This window comes from Sorex fumeus, unplaced genomic scaffold (genome assembly GCF_029834395.1).
Source record: "Sorex fumeus unplaced genomic scaffold, SorFum_2.1 ptg000081l, whole genome shotgun sequence".
Taxonomy (NCBI): domain Eukaryota; kingdom Metazoa; phylum Chordata; class Mammalia; order Eulipotyphla; family Soricidae; genus Sorex; species Sorex fumeus.
Genome location: NW_026606138.1, coordinates 8,522,729 through 8,538,878, shown reverse-complemented (window position 1 = coordinate 8,538,878; position 16,150 = coordinate 8,522,729). Strand labels below are relative to the sequence as shown.

Sequence of the window (16,150 nt, the reverse complement as noted above, 5' to 3'; positions counted from 1 at the left end):
TTTTCTCATGTGCTTTTTTGCCATTCGGATTTCTTCTTTGAGAAAGTTTCTGTTCATTTCATTGCCCCATTTTTGGATGGGGTTGGATGTTTTCTTCTTGTGGAGCTTAACCAGTACTTTGTATATCCTTGATATCAACCCCTTGTCAGATGTGTATTTGGTGAATATCCTTTCCCATTCTGTAGACTGTCTTTGTATTTTGGTCACTGTTTCTTTGGAGGTGCAGAAGCTTCTTAGTTTAAGATAGTCCCATTTATCTACCTCTGTTTTCACTTGCTCAGCCAGTGGTGTGGCATCTTTGAAGATACCATTAGCTTCAATGTCATGGAGGGTTTTGCCAACTTTGTCTTCAATGTACCTTATGGTTTCTGGTCTGATGTTGAGGTCTTTAATCCATTTTGATCTTACTTTTGTACACGATGTTAGGCAGAGTTCTGAGCCCATTTTTTTGCATGTAGCAGTCCAGTGATGCCAGCACAATTTGTTAAAGAGGCTTTCCTTGCTCCACTTTACATTTTTTGCACCTTTATCAAAGATTTGATGATCATATGGTTGAGGGGAGATGTCAGTGTATTCAACCCTATTCCATTGGTCTGCAGTTCTGCCTTTGTTCCAGTACCATGCTGTTTTAATTATTACTGCTTTGTAGTAGAGCTTGACGTTAGGGAGGTTGATTCCTCCCATTTTCTTTTTCCCAAGAATTGCTTTAGCTATTCATGGGGGCTTATTGTTCCATGTAAATTTCAGGAGTGATGCTCCATTTCTTTGAAGAATGTCATGGGTATCCTTATAGGGATTGCATTGAATTTATACAATGCTTTCGGTAGTGTTGCCATTTTGACAATGTTAAGTCTCCCGACCCATGAGCAGGGAATATCTTTCCATTTCCTCATGTCCTCTTTTATTTCCTGAAGAAGCGTTCTGTAGTTTTCTTTGTACAGGTCCTTTACTTCCCTAGTTAAGCCGATTCCTAGGTACTTGATTTTCTGGGGCACAATTGTGAACGGGATTGTTTTTTTCATGTCGCTTTCTTCTCTCTCACTGTTTGTGTATAGGAAAGCCATGGACTTTTGGGTATTGATTTTATAGCCTGCAACTTTACTATACAAGTCTATTGTTTCTAGGAGTTTTTTGGTGGAGGTTATTGGGTTCTCTAAGTAGAGTATCAGATCATCTGCGAATAGTGAGAGCTTCATTTCTTCCTTTCCTACCTGAATGCCCTTAATATCTTTTTCTTGCCTAATCGCTATTGCAAGTACTTCCAGTACTATATTGAACAGCAGTGGAGATAGTGGGCATCCTTGTCTCATCCCTGATCTTAGAGGGAAGGCTCTCAGTTTTTCCCCATTAAGGATGATGCTTGCTGTAGGCTTGTGGTAGATGACTTTAACTATGTTGAGGAAAGTCCCCTCTATACCCATTTTGGCTAGGGTTTTCATCATAAAGGGGTGCTGGATCTTGTCAAATGCTTTCTCTGCATCTATTGATATGATCATATGCTTTCTATCTTTTCTTTTGTTGATATGATGGATTATGTTGATTGATTTCCGAATGTTAAACCATCCTTGCATCCCTGGGATGAATCCTACTTGGTCATGGTGTATGCTCTTTTTGATGAGTAGTTGGATTCTATTTGCTAGTAGTTTGTTGAGGATCTTTGCATCTGTGTTCATCAGGGATATCGGCCTGTAATTCTCTTTCTTTGTGGTATCTCTGTCTGCCTTTGGTATCAGTGTGATATTTGCTTTGTAGAAACTGTTCGGAAGTGTTTTTGATATTTCAATTTCGTGGAAAAGCTTAAAAAGGATTGGGAGTAAGTCCTTTTTAAAGATTTGGAAGAATTCACTAGTGAATCCATCTGGGCCAGGACTTTTGTGCTTGGGGAGACTTTTTATTACCATTTCAATTTCCTTGATGGTGATAGGTCTGTTTAGGTATTCCAGGTCTTCTTGGTTCAGCCTTGGGAGTCTGTAGGAGTCTAGGAATCTATCCATTTCCTTGAGGTTTTGATGTTCCGTGGCATAAAGCTTCTCAAAGTACTCCCTGAGGATCCTTTGAATTTCTGTAGTTTCTGTTGTAATGACCCCCTTTTCATTTCTGATTCGGTTTATTAGGGTTCTCTCTCTCCCTTTCTTTGTGAGTTTTGCTAGATGCTTATCGATCTTGTTAATTTTCTCGAAGAACCAGCTCTTGGTTTCATTGATCTTTCTAATTGTTTTTTGAGTTTCCATCTCGTTAATCTCTGCTCTGAGTTTTATTATTTCCTTTCTCCTGTTCGGGTTGTGCTCCTTTTGTTGGTCCTTCTCCAAGCTCTTAAGCTGTGAGGTTAGGTTATTTATGTGTGCTCGCTCCTCCTTCCTGAGGAATGCTTGTAGAGCTATAAAATTTCCTCTTAACACAGCTTTTGCCCAACACACACACTATTTTTAGTGAGGTTTTTTTTTTAAATGTAATTTGATCAGAATGCATGGTCGTAATAAATGTATGGAAACTTTCCTTTGTGAGTAACAAGATAGATATTATGGCTGGGAAAGAGGAAAGGGACTGGCCACAGATTGACCTTTTTCTGTAACATAACAGTCTTGTCTGAGGTTCCAAGCTCTTCGTGCTTCTGTCCCTTCAGACCTAGTGTGTCCAGCTCAGTGTTCAGTATGATTAATCCTGCATCAAATGCAAAGCCTGATTGGTTGACTAATTAATTAGTCTCTTCATCTCTCCTTCCTTTCCCCCAAAACTTTTATTTTTTAGTGACATTTTAGTAGAACAATTCTTTTTCTTTAAACTTTCCTATTTCTTTTCTTATATTCCCCCTTTTCTAAAATAGCCAAAAATGATATATTTTAAAAGGATATAAAATAATTAAATTTACATAATTAAAATTTCCCCTAATAATTATATTTGCCATCACTCTCTCTAAGCTCCAAGATTGATTTAAGTATATATCTGTTTACATATAACCACAAATATATATATGTGCCAAATAATATGTATTTTTCCCCTCTTAGTAGTCTAAAAAATATCTGGAGGTTCTACCTTAGCTAGGTTCTTCCAGAAATGTTCTGGAACTATTTGGAAACTCAGCCATTAACTTGAAGCTTAACAAGTATCCTCAAATCCCCAGTTATCCAGAAACATCCTGTCCCTTTGTTACTTTAAATTGATGCTCTTGAACTATAAGAGATACTCAACCAAGATCCTTGGGAGTTTGAAGCTAAGTGACATAGCTTGGATTCAGGCCAGCCTATAAGCTTTAAGGCACATTCCAAGTCTCACTCTGTGTAATCAGGCCTGCCTGATTGCATTTTCCCATTTGTTGCTTTGTAATCATCCTGTGTGGAAAGCATTATCCGAGCTCATCCCTACAAGGAAACTGAGGCTTAGGGTAGTTGTACTAGTTTGTGATTCCAAGGTAGATACTCCTTATTGTCGGAGCCTTAGAGAATCTAGACTCACAAAGAACCAGTAAAACACAAATAGACTCTAAGACGGTCTCTGAATCCTGCTGGGATCAATGGGAAGGAAGTGAGAGTTCATAATGCAAGCCTAAGCTTCACATTTCAGGCCACATACGCAGCATGCTCAAGTGAGGGAGGCTGTATGTGTGCTCTTTTCCAAGAATCAGCAGGTTCCAAGAGAAACTGAGTCTTATCTGCTGAAAACAGTCATGACTTTTGGTGCAGGTGGGATTTTTGTTACAACAGAAGTAACATGGACAGCCAGCTGTCCCATTGTTTCAAATGTACATAGTGGCCAATTGGATCTTAATCTCAGTAAGCAATTGGGTAGAATCTGGCTTTTCCTAAGAGTTGCCCAGCATTCAGGTCTTGGGCTCCTGGACCCCAATAGCTCCCTTCAAACCCCTTTATAAATAGCTTTAAAAATGGTTTTAAAAATAAATCATGTCCTTCTATGTTAGACTTAAATTCAAACCCTGCATTATAATCTAGGTATATTCTCTTGCTTTACGTTAAGATATAAGGGCTTTAACTAAATTAGGAATCACAGATGAGCAAATAAAGCAATATTTCAGCCTTTGAGGGGTAAGCTCGGGTCCCCAAATTTAAGAGATACCCTTGCAATAGAAATATTAAATAACACTTCCCAAATAGGGATATATATTCACTACCTTATGTAGAATTCCCCCCGCCCCCCGCCATCTTCTTCACGTACCAATGGTCCTTCTACCTGAATTATCTAGAGAGGTTATGACCTCTGACATGCGGAAAATAACTTCATGGAAAGAGCAGAAGAAATAGAAAAAGAAAAAAGAGACAAGAAATAGTCAGGGCCACACCTTCTGTTGAATGTTTTTGTTTGTTTGTTTGTCTGTTTTGTTGTTGTTGAATGTTTTTGTAAAAACATTTTACAAAATTACATTTTCTCTTTTGTAACCACAAAAATTAGCAGGTTGCCATATTAGTACATTATATAATTCTAGGATCTTGTGATATTATATTGTCTTTTTTGTCTTTAGTCCATTTTTACTCTACAGAGCACCCTTTTATATTGGCTCATATAGTAACTGAAGGTGATATTTGAATGTTCTAGGAAAGGTGGAGGCAACAGACAGAATTAGAGTAGAATTGGTTGTTGAAGGGATTTTGCAATCCCCATGTTTCTCAAACAGAACATCCTTCTTCCTCCACTACCATTAACCTTTATTTAGAACAGAGTAAATCACTGGACTCAAAATTTATGTTATACACTGGAGTCTGCTGGTAAACAACTTGTCATTTCACTAAATGTCATTATTCAAAGTGGAACTGAGAGCCCTGGAATAATTTCACATTCTTATGGATGGCCCCTCACTGACCTCACGGCCCCTGTGGGTTTTATTGAGAAATGTGCTGCGGTTACCCACCTCACCTCTGCCTGACTCGTACAGCAGCATGATTCAGCCCATTGCCGGGAACTTCCTCGTTTTGCAGAAGCACAAATAAATGGATTAGATCCAAGCTTCTTAAACTATGGGTTGCAATTCCCTACAGGGTCATGTAGCTTAAGGTGAGCACAGTGAAAAAATTAGCAATAGTAAAAGGTTTTTGAATGCACAATGACCAACACATCCTTTGAAATCAGTCACAATGAATCCAAGGTGCTTCTGGCACTTTGTTGCCTTTCTCAGTGAAAAGTTGTCATGAGTGGAAAAAATGGGAAGAATTCCTAGCTAAGATTATGGTTTTTTTGGCTACACACCCCCTTTATACATAGCATGTACTCCGTCTGCAGGGAATGATTCTGAGTATATCATAAATTCAGCTTGTTGCTTTCTCTGATGTTTCAAGATACCATCTGTGGAGGGAAAGAGAAACTAGAGGTTTGACATGGAAATTTTGGTATTCAGAGACTGGAGCGATAGTACCGCAGGTAGGGTGTTTGCGATGGACACAGCTATCCTGAATTCAATCCGTGACACCCCATATGATCCCCTGATCCTCACCCGGAGTAGTTCCTGAGCACAGAGTCAGGAGTAAGCCCTGAGCACTGCTAGGTGTGGCCCAAAAAAACAAAAAGAAAGGAAGAGAAGGAGGAAGGAAAGAAGGGAGGATGGATGGATGGAAGGAAGGAAGGAAGGAAGGAAGGAAGGAAGGAAGGAAGGAAGGAAGGAAGGAAGGAAGGAAATCTGGCATTCAGAGACTTCAGTTCTCTGATGCTGAATGGCATGGTGTGCGGAGGAGATTTGGGTCTCAGGGATACAGAAGCTGGAGGGCCAGAAGTGTGTGTCGTGGTCAGAAGAGTGAATGCACTTTTCCTCTTGGCACACCTAGGAAACTCCTGCAATAAAGCATCCCAACATTCACAAGTGACCAGGACATCTCACAAAGCCCTAACTTGATCTAAACAAGTAATTTAGCCCCCTGTGGGGGTCCTTGTGTACCAAGACAAGTCTCTCTTTGACTAGTGTTGACTCTGGTTCTCATGTGCTCCTCCTTTTCTAGAGTAAGTCATATGGTCAGCACTGTTTTCCAAATGAGAAAAGGGAGCAGTGGGTGAGGAGTGATTCAGTGTTGCTGGTGAGACCCAGGCTGGCCTTAGATTTGAAGTATCTGAGGAGAAATGACAGGGAAAGAACAGTAAGGTCTGTGCTGATCACCACATGTCTGCCAGCCAGATTCTGTGACTTTCTCATAAAGTGCAGTCAGCTCCCAACAGGTCAGTCAGCACCCTTGGGCTTAAAAATAAATTGGGCTCTTTGGGTTTTGTTGTTCTTTGCCCATCTTTAGAGAAAGGAGATTGAAATGAAAGTTTAGAACACATCCTTCTCTATCCTCCAAGAAATTCTCTTCTGTATGTCCTTCAGTTTGATTCTAAATCAAGTCAGAACAAGAGTTCTTAAAATCTGAGCTTCAAATCTCAATAAATTAGAAATCATAATGCATTTTATTATTAATAACACCTGCAGTTCAGGTCTGCGAAACAAGGTTCTGTCTGTACTGAGACAACAAGAACTTCTGGAACTTTGATCCATTATCTCTCCATGATTATGAGTTTATTATTTTTCTCCTTTCTTTTTTTAAATGTTTGCTTTTTGTTTGTGGACCACACCTGGTGGTGTATAGGGCTTACTCCTGACTCTGCACTCAGGGATCACTCCTAGAAGCACTGAGGGACCCTAAGTGTGCCAAGAATCAAACCTGGGTCAGCCATGTGCAAGGCAAGCCCCAGGTTAAAATTTTCTTATTCTGATTCCACTCATTTGTGGGATATATAAAAAAAAAAAAATATATATATATATATATATATATATATATATAGTAGGGTTCTAAATAAAAAGTGCTAAGAAAACCAAAATGAAAAGCAGGAGAACTGGTTCTTAGTAGGAACCTTGCTATTGTGGCATAGGGAGAGAGGTGGGTCAGGGACCACTATGACAATGAAGAAGGAAGTGCTCCCTCTGGACCAGGACTAGATGCTGGAAGGAAATAAAATGCCTTGCATAAAGCCTGGTCAGTAACAGTATTGTAGTCATGGTGTCTAAATGGAGGTGGCTGCAAAAAAGATAAAGAAAAAAGTGTCCACTATGGAGGAAGGCTGGAGGGTAGGAGGGAAACTGGAGAAACTAGTGGAGAGAAGTGGACACTGGTAAAGGGATTGGTGTTAAAACTTCTACCCCTGAAACTCAATCATAAATAACTTACTATAATTTACAGTGATTCAATAAAAAATAATAATAAGGCACCTCCAGTTTCATCCAGGTTGTCACAAAAAAGCATAATTTCATCTTTTCAGGGCTATTTTCCAAGCACTGCTTAAAGATCCCTAGGTCACTCCTGGCAATACTTGCCTGAGGACTCGCTTGTGTGAGCCTAAAGGTTTGGTTCTCAGACCCAGAGGTGTGGTGCTGTTCCTGGTGCCGGGGGACAGAGCTCAGGGGACTATGAGGTTCCTGGGTTCAAACCTGGGTTGTTTTTTTTTTGCTAGGCATGCTCTACATCACTTTGAGCTACATCCCTGGCTCTTGACGTTATCTTTTTAATACTTGAGTAGCATTGCATTGGCCACTGCTTCTTCATCCAAGCATTTATCACTGGTAATTTAAGTTGCTTCCATGTCTTGACATAGAAATACAAATTAATTTATTAATATAAATAAAATACATTTCAAATTAATTTTCCAGATTTTGTTTGATCAAGCACCCCCAGAAGTATTCAGGGGTTACCCTCATCTCAATTCTTGGGGCTCCTAGGACCTCTTTGGGGGGCATGTGGTGCCATGAATTAACTCCAGGCCTTTCACATATGCCCTTTGAGCTATTTCCCTGATCCCTGTTTCTCTATTTCTTGGGTAAATATCCAAAAGTGGTATGTCTGGGTCATATGGTATTTCTATTTTAGTCTTTAAAGAAATCTACACACTATGTTCCATAGAGACTTCACTAATTTGTATTCCCATCACTAGAGCATAAGAATTCCTTTATCTCCAATCTCTTACCAGCATTTGTTTCCAATGCTTTCGACATAGGTCATTCTCAAAAGTATGAGGTGATATCTCATTATGATTTTGATTTACATTTCCCACATTGTAAATGATGTTAAATATGTTTTCACATGTGTATTGGTTGCCTGTATGTTTTCTTCGGGAACATGTCTATTCACATCTTTTGTTCATTTTTCTTATTGGATTATTTTTATTGTGTTGAGGTATATGTATGCATTATGTATTTTAGATACTAACTTCCTTTTGGATATATGATGTGAAAAAAGTTCTCAGCTTAGTGTCTCTGGTAGGAAGTACTATGTCAAGATTTTTTTAGTCCAATGCTTTACCATCTGTTATTTTTACTTTTTTTAGATAAATTTTTAAAATTTTTTATGCAACACCCATATTTATGTTTAAGAAAATTTTTAAATGCTCATGGAAAATTGAATGTGACTTTATTTTGTCAGTTTTTGGGTTTAACCAGACATGGAGGTGATATTGTCATATTGGTTTTTAATGAAATGCCTTGATAAAGTTTTTTTTTTCTGTTTGTCCTTTATTACAATTTTAGTGCGAACATACTTTTGGATGATCAGTTTCGACCCAAACTAACTGATTTTGCAATGGCGCATTTCCGACCCCACTTGGAACACCAGAGTTCCACCATAAGCATGGCAAGCAGCAGTAATAAACATCTGTGGTACCTGCCAGAGGAATATATCAGACAAGGCAAATTTTCTGTTAAAACAGACGTTTATAGCTTTGGAATTGTAAGTACCAACAATTCAAATATTCACTAACTGGTATTCACTAACAAGATAGTTTACTGCTAAGAATGCTTTTAAATTATTAGAATTTTTTTTTTTTTTTGCTTTTTTGGGTCACACCTGGCAATGCACAAGGGTTCTCCTAGCTCTGCACTCAGGAATGACCCCTGGCGGTGCTCGGGCGACCATATGTGATGCTGGGAATCGAACCTGGGCCGAACCCAGGTCGGCTGCATGGAAGGCAAACGTCCTACCCACTGTGCTATCACTCCAGCCCCATAAGAATTTTTAAAAGGCATTTTGACCTTTGGTTTTCTATAACTTATTATCACCTATGTTGATTTTTTTCATACAGTGGTAAAATGTTGAATCATTAACTGGAATAAATTATACTCATTGTTAGTGTTAACAGTCACAACACTGTGTGTACGTTTAACGTAAGTAGCTAACTGTCTCCATTTTCCTGTAGGTGATAATGGAAGTTTTGACAGGTTGTAAGGTGGTATTGGATGAGCCTAAGCATATCCGGCTGGTAAGAATTGTCTTCACTGATTCTCTGTTGATCATTTTTCTGCTAGAAATTTTAATGATCAAGTTGTCATCTTCTTTTCCTAGAGGGATCTCCTTATGGAATTGATGGAGAAGAGAGGCCTTGAATCATGTCTCTCATTTCTGGATAAGAAAGTGCCTCCTTGTCCTCAAAATTTCTCTGTCAAACTGTTCTTGTTGGCAGGTTCGTGTGCTGCAACACGAGCAAAACTGAGGCCATCTATGGATGAAGTGAGTATACACATGTTTTTTTTCCCTTTATTTTATTTTATTTTTTTTTAAAGTTGTAGATTTACAATTTTTTGTGCTTTGGTTTCAATTATACAATGATCAGATACCCATCCCTCCACCAGTGCCCGTTTTTCACCACCATGGATAATATCCCTCCCACCCCCATCCCCCCATCCCCCCCTGCCTCTGTGGCAGGGCAATCCCCTGTGTTCTCTCTCTCCTTTTGGGTGTTGTGGTCTGCAAAAGAGGCATTGAGTGGCAAACATGTTCAGTCCATAGTCTACTTTCGACATGCATCTCCCCTCCTGGGAGGATCCTCCAAACATCCTTTATTTGGTGCTCCCTTCTCTATCTGAGCTGCCCTTTCCTCTAGGATACCCGGCTGGCCTCTAAGTTATGGAGTAATCCTCCTGGTGCTGATCTCAGCTATTCTTGGGTATTAATCTCATACTTTGTTACTTTATATCCCCCAGATGAATGCAATCTTTCTATACACATGTTTTTTTTTAAAAAACTTACTACAAAGAACCATGGAAAAACCTAAGATGGATAAATGTGTGTTTTACTGGATTCAAGGAGCCCAGTTGCCACTACCTGTGTTGCTCAGCCAACTGTGCTTACAGTTCAATGCCCACGCCTCAGAACTGCATGGGCCCTGTGGTCCCAGGGAGTGCTGGATGACTTTGGAGATAAACCTGGCAGTTCTCAGGGGGCTGAGTGGCTCCATGGATTGAAGAGGGGTTCCACTCAGACATAACACTCACCCCTGTGCTATCTCCTTGGTCCTGAGAGTCTATTTTACTTAACAAAAAATATGATCCACTACATATGCAGACTCTGTTTTCCTTATTTTTTAGATCACTCATTGCCCAATGATTTAGCCATTCACTCGTTTTTTCCCTTTATTTATTGAACAAATATTTGTTTCCACTTTCCACTTCTCATGTGTCAGACTTTGTGCTGCATACTGGGGTTTCAAAATGGTTAAAATAGCTACTGTCTTCTAGCTCACAGTTCAGAGGGAACTTAGAAACAGCAAATATGTAATTCCTGTGCACAAAGACAAGCTTAATGGTAGCTGGGAGCCCAGATGCTAAGGAAGTATAAAGTCGGATACATACCAGTCCAACAAACTCAGGGGAGCTTTATGTTGGTAATGACAGCTGAGCTGTGAGCTGAAGAAGAGATTGGGTTAAATATCTAGAAGGACAAAACGACAATCTAGAGAGAATCTACACATACAAAATCTCTGTGGTGATGAATTGGTGCTAAGACTGCGGTAGTTTGGCATCATGAAAATTGGAAGCAAATGAGGAAGAAGGTAGACTAGTTACAGCAGTAGAAGGGGCCAGATTATCTAGGGACATGAATTCCATACAAGAAATTTAGAATTTATCTTGAGTATGTCATAGAGATTTGGAAAAGTTTTAAACATGGAGATGACATAGACAGAAAGAGCATTTGTGATGGAGCTAGAGGGAGTAGTTAAGGCAGTTGCCTTGCATCTTGCATGTGGCTCACTCTGATTTGATCCCAGTACCACATACGGTTCCCCAACTATCACCAGGAGTGATCCTGAGCACAGAACCAGGAGTAGCCCTAAGCATTGGCTGAATGTAGGGGAGCTCGATTCTAGCTGACACTTCCCATCTAGGTTACCTGTGTGACCTAGAATCATGGTCCTAGGAAGGAGCAATGAGGAGCAGATTGGAGAGAGCATGGAATTGAGAGCCAGATCTGGAGTCAAGCAGCAGGTCTGTTCCTTACTGGCCCAATATTTTCTTTACTAAGCCACTTCTTTATTTTCTATGAAATGAGAATGGGGTGGGGGGGAGAAGAGGTAATACAGGGACTAAGGTGCCTGCCTTCCTTGCAGCCAACATTGGTTTGATCCCTAGCAGCACATATGGTCTCCTGGTAGAGAGCCAGGAGTAACCCTAAGCACTGCCAGGTGAGGCCTCAAACCATAAGTAGGTCTAAAAAATGAAAATAGAATTACAGTGTTTGTGTAAATCAAATGGGTAGTGTGGAGGAAAGCACTTTGTAAATTATAAACCTATCTGTACTTTTAATGACCTGGGTGCAAAATAGTAGGTTATGTTATTTTTATATTCGTCTGTGAGTCTGAGTTCTTTTTATTTAAAAAAAATTTTTTTGTGGGGAGGGTGTACTTAGTCAGCTTACTTCTGGGGTCACACAGGGTTATGCACTCAGAGATTATTCCTGGTGGTGTTCAGGAAGGGGGTCATATATAGTGCTGGGGATATAACATGGTTCAGCCACATGCAAGGCAAGCTCTCTGCTTGCTCATACTGTTTTTGGTTTTGAGTCTTGGTTTATTTATTTATTTATCTTAAAAAAATTTAATTTTCATAAAGTTGTTCACAATAATGGGATTATATTCAATATTTCAACACCAGTCTCACCACCATTACACCTTCCCACTACCATTATTTTGAATTTTTCCACTACCACTCAAGCCTGCTGAAAAAGTAGATGCTAGATAACTAATTTTGTATTGCCTGTTATGAGTAGCATGAGATATCTCTGGTCTCTATATTATATCTCCTGTAATTCTAAAATTTTAGATAATTAGAGTCAGGAGAAATCTCTGCAGCGAGCTGCTCAGTTTGAGATTCATTTGTCTGCTTCTGGATCATGGCCATTAATGCACTTAAATGGCAGCCAAAGCCAGATCGTGGATGTGACATCCAGAGTCCCATAGGGATGGGGAGATGGGGAGGACCAACACATCGCCTGGAGTTTGCAGTCACTGGTCCTGCATATCTGGGCTTTTCATTGGGTTCTGGAAGTTCATGGCTGTTGAATTCCTAAGGGGGCAGGTGGAGGGACGACACCTGCTCCTATCTGAGGCACCTGGATGAAATTGGCCTGACACAAGGTCCAGAGGCATCTCTGCTCGGGTTCCAAGATTCTTTTGTGAGTCTGATTTATTTAGACTATAGATCGAAATCAGTTGGGAAGCCTTTCAAATGCAGATGTCTAGCCTGGTTGCCATACATTTTGAATAGCAGTCTTTAGATTAGAGCTAAGAGATCTGTATTTTTATGGGTTTTTTTTTTTTTTTTTTTTTTTTGCTTTTTGGGTCACAACTGGCGATGGCAGGGGTTACTCCTGGCTCTGCACTCAGGAGTTACTCCTGGCGGTGCTCAGGGGACCATATGGTATGCTGGGAATCGAACCCGGATCAGCCGTGTGCAAGGCAAATGCCCTACCCTCTGTGCTATCTCTCCAGCCCCCGCCCCCGCCCCGAGATCTGGATTTTTAGAAAGTACCACTAGGTCATTCTGGCTTTTGAGAATTACAGATCATGTCTACCCTTCCTCTGAACCCTCCACATGCAAAGTTTGAATTGGAAAGATGTAAAGAGATTTTCTTGAGATCACAGTAATTCCTGGCAAATATAGGAACTATTTTAACATATAGGCCTAATGTTAAAATACTTAATACTTCATGCAGTATCATTCATACTTCATAAACTTGTATATTTTCTTCTAATACAGAATTCTATCATTAAATTTATATGATAAAAATTCAAGAATAAGTCTTAAAAGGTCAACAGTAAAAAGGAAAAAGAAAATGTTATTCCAGTTCAACTGAATGTTTGTTTCTTGGTTAATTAGGTCGTAACTACTCTTGAAAGTACTCAAGCCAGTTTATATTTTGCTGAAGACCCTCCCACCTCACTAAAGTCGTTCCGGTGCCCTTCTCCTCTATTCTTGGACACGGTACCAAGTATTCCAGTGGAAGATGATGAAAACCAGAGTAATGATTCACCACCTCGTGATATGGATCTGAGAGAAAAAAGAATGGCTCCAAAAATTCCCTTTGAATGCAGCCAGTCTGAGGTTACATATCTGGGCTTGGATAGAAAGACAGAGAATCAGCGAAGTGTGGATGCTTATAACTTGCCTCGTTCTTCTTGTGAAGGAGGTTGGTCGCCAAAGGATGCAGCTCCATCCCAGAACTCTGGGGTCAATATCTTGAATACACAACCCTCTGCAGAAGCTCAAAGTTATTCTTCCAGGACTGGACCAGTAGAAACTAGCTGTTCCTCTGATTTTTCCTGGAGTGAATGTGAACAGTCCAAACAGGAATACATTTCACCAGACAATTTAAAATAATCATAGGTCAGACACCCAAGACACCCTCATCTTGGGAAGGGATCATCATCAGAAGACATGTTTCTGTAAGGAAGGCCAGGGAGTCAAGCATGGTGTATGTATGGAAGCCTGGATAATTCCATTTCTTCCTTCCCCACTCCCAAAACAGAATGGCTATAAACAACATTTTATCAGGGTAATTGTCTTATGCTCAAACCTAGGTTTCAGGGACTGGAGTGGTAGTACAGTAAGGTAAGACAGGTTATATTCCCAGCACCCCACATTGCCTCCCCAGCCCTGCCAGGAATAAATCCTGTGCACCACTTCCAGATGTATCCCCCAAAATAAACAAAAGTTGAGGTTTCATAGTGCCATTGAAAATACTTAATGTTACTGATTTCAGAGAAATAAAACAACCAAAATCTGCCTCCAAAGGTACAAGAATCTAATGTCTCCATAATCTTCAGTAAGTGGCCTCAGAGCCTCCATGGGGCTGAGTAAGATTGGTAGGTAGCTCAGTTGGATTCTGTTGCTTGGTTTAGATTGCTTGAAAGCAGGGGAGATGGCTCAAAGGAATGAAGCACTTGCTTTGCATGTAGGAGCCCTGGGTTCAGTGACAGCACTACATGATTCCCCAAGACCACAAGATAAAACCCTGTACGAGGAGTAGCTTCTGAGAACCACTGGATGTGGCTTCCCCACAAAAAGAAATAGTCAAGTAAATAAAATAAATGTTTGATTACTAGAAATCACTGTCACTGTTCTCCCGTCATTCATCGATTTGCTTGAGCAGACCCATTGTGACAATTGTTACTGTGTTTGGCATATCGAATGCATCACGGGTAGCTTGCCAGGCTTTGCTGTGTGGGCAAGATACTCTTGGTAGCTTGCCGGGCTCTCCGAGAGGGGCGGAGGAATCGAACTCAGGTCTGCCATGTTGGCAGCTTGCAAGGCAAACGCCTACCCGCTGTGCTATCGCTCCAGCCCATTACTAGAAATTATGGTAGGATTTCTTATTCATAAATATTAGCATATTCTTTTAAAGAAACTGCTGTTTGTTTTTATTGACCTTTATGTTTCTGATTATCCCCATCATGCTGCCTGTCTGAAGATGAGAAAGGTTGACCCTTGGCTATCTGGAGAAGGAATTCCTACCCAAGACCTGTAGTTGTGTATTTAAACTCTTAGAATAGTTCATCACATGTTAGAATTGTTGACTATTATTATTTTTGCAAAAAGGTCTGCTATATTCCAAGTATAATATATGAAATTTTAACCAAGAGTGATAGCACAGCAGTAGGGCGTTTTCCTTGCATGCAGCCAGCCTGGCCAAGCCAGGTTCGATTCCTCCGCCCCTCTCAGAGAGCCTGGCAAGCTACCGAGAGTATTCAGTATGCCAAACACAGTAACAACAAGTCTCGCAATGGAGACGTTACTGGGCCCACTCGAGCAAATCGATGAACAACGGGAGGACAGTGATAGTGGACAGTGACAGTGACAGACTAAAGAGATAGTCAGGCATTAAGGCATTTGCCTAGTTTAAATCCCCTGCACCTATGATCCCCTGAGCACTGAACCTGGAATAAGCCATGATGAGCACTCCCAGGTGTGGCCTCAAACCCAGATGATCATCCCCAACTTCCACAAACACGCAGAAATTTTGTTTCTGGGCCGGAGCGATAGCACAGCGGGTAGGGCATTTGCCTTGCATGTGGCCGACCCGGGTTTGATCCCCGGCATCCCATTTGGTCCCCCAAGCACCGCCAAGAGTAATTCCTGAGTGCAAAGCCAGGAGTAACCCCTGAGCATTGCTGGGTATGACCACGATCACGATCACGATCATCCTGTTGTTTGTTGATTGCCTCGAGCAGGCCCCAGTAACGTCTCCTTCGTCCTAGCCCTGAAATTTTAAAAAGCGCCATATTTGAGGCTCTTTCAGGGTTAAGAGAATGAGACCCATCATTGTTACTGGTATTTGGCATATTGGGTATGCCATGGGGGAGTTTGCCAGACTCTGTCGTGTGGGCAGGTTACATTCGGTAGCCTGCCAGGTTGTCCAAAGTAAGAATGAGATAATAAGATGTCACACGGCCGCTGGAAGCTGGGTTTTATAGTCCCTGTGTCTTGGCCGTTGATGGGATTACACGGCGTTGGGGACCATTTGGTGGGTGTGACCCCTGCCTACTGGAAAATGGAAGATCTGGGTGGAGGATGCTCAGCCCCAATCAAAGCAGGCTTGGAGATCTCGGCCCCGGGACCCGTATGCCTTTGTTCCTCTGCCGATACCTTCGTGTGTGTGGAGAGTGGTCTCAGCATGGTTGTGGCTGGTTCTGGAGGTCTTCGGCTGCTGGAGCTCTGGTCGGGGCAGGGAGGGAAACTCAACCCGCCCCCTTCCAAGGGGCCCCGGCGGCGAGGAGAGCCAGGCGCGGGGGCAGGAGACTCTGCAAATGACCACAAAAGAAAAAAAAATTGTTTCTGAGAAAGCAGAACAAAATTTATTTTCTTGGTCACGTGAGCCTAATTTTCCAACTTTTCTTCTTACTGAATCTTCCCCTTTCA

The 16,150-nt window shown here is 41.0% G+C and overlaps 1 protein-coding gene across 1 annotated transcript in view; it reads left to right on the top strand.

Moving 5' to 3' along the window:
- The window catches only part of IRAK3 (interleukin 1 receptor associated kinase 3), a 76,133-nt gene extending 61,811 nt beyond the window's left edge, over positions 1–14,322 (top strand). The window contains exons 9-12 of the mRNA XM_056130811.1: positions 8,492–8,690; positions 9,157–9,219; positions 9,303–9,467; positions 13,112–14,322. Of these exons, the coding sequence (XP_055986786.1) occupies positions 8,492–8,690; positions 9,157–9,219; positions 9,303–9,467; positions 13,112–13,612 (928 nt within the window). The 3' untranslated portion in view covers positions 13,613–14,322. The remainder of the gene's footprint in view (positions 1–8,491; positions 8,691–9,156; positions 9,220–9,302; positions 9,468–13,111) is intronic.
- Positions 14,323–16,150: the final 1,828 nt, after the last annotated feature.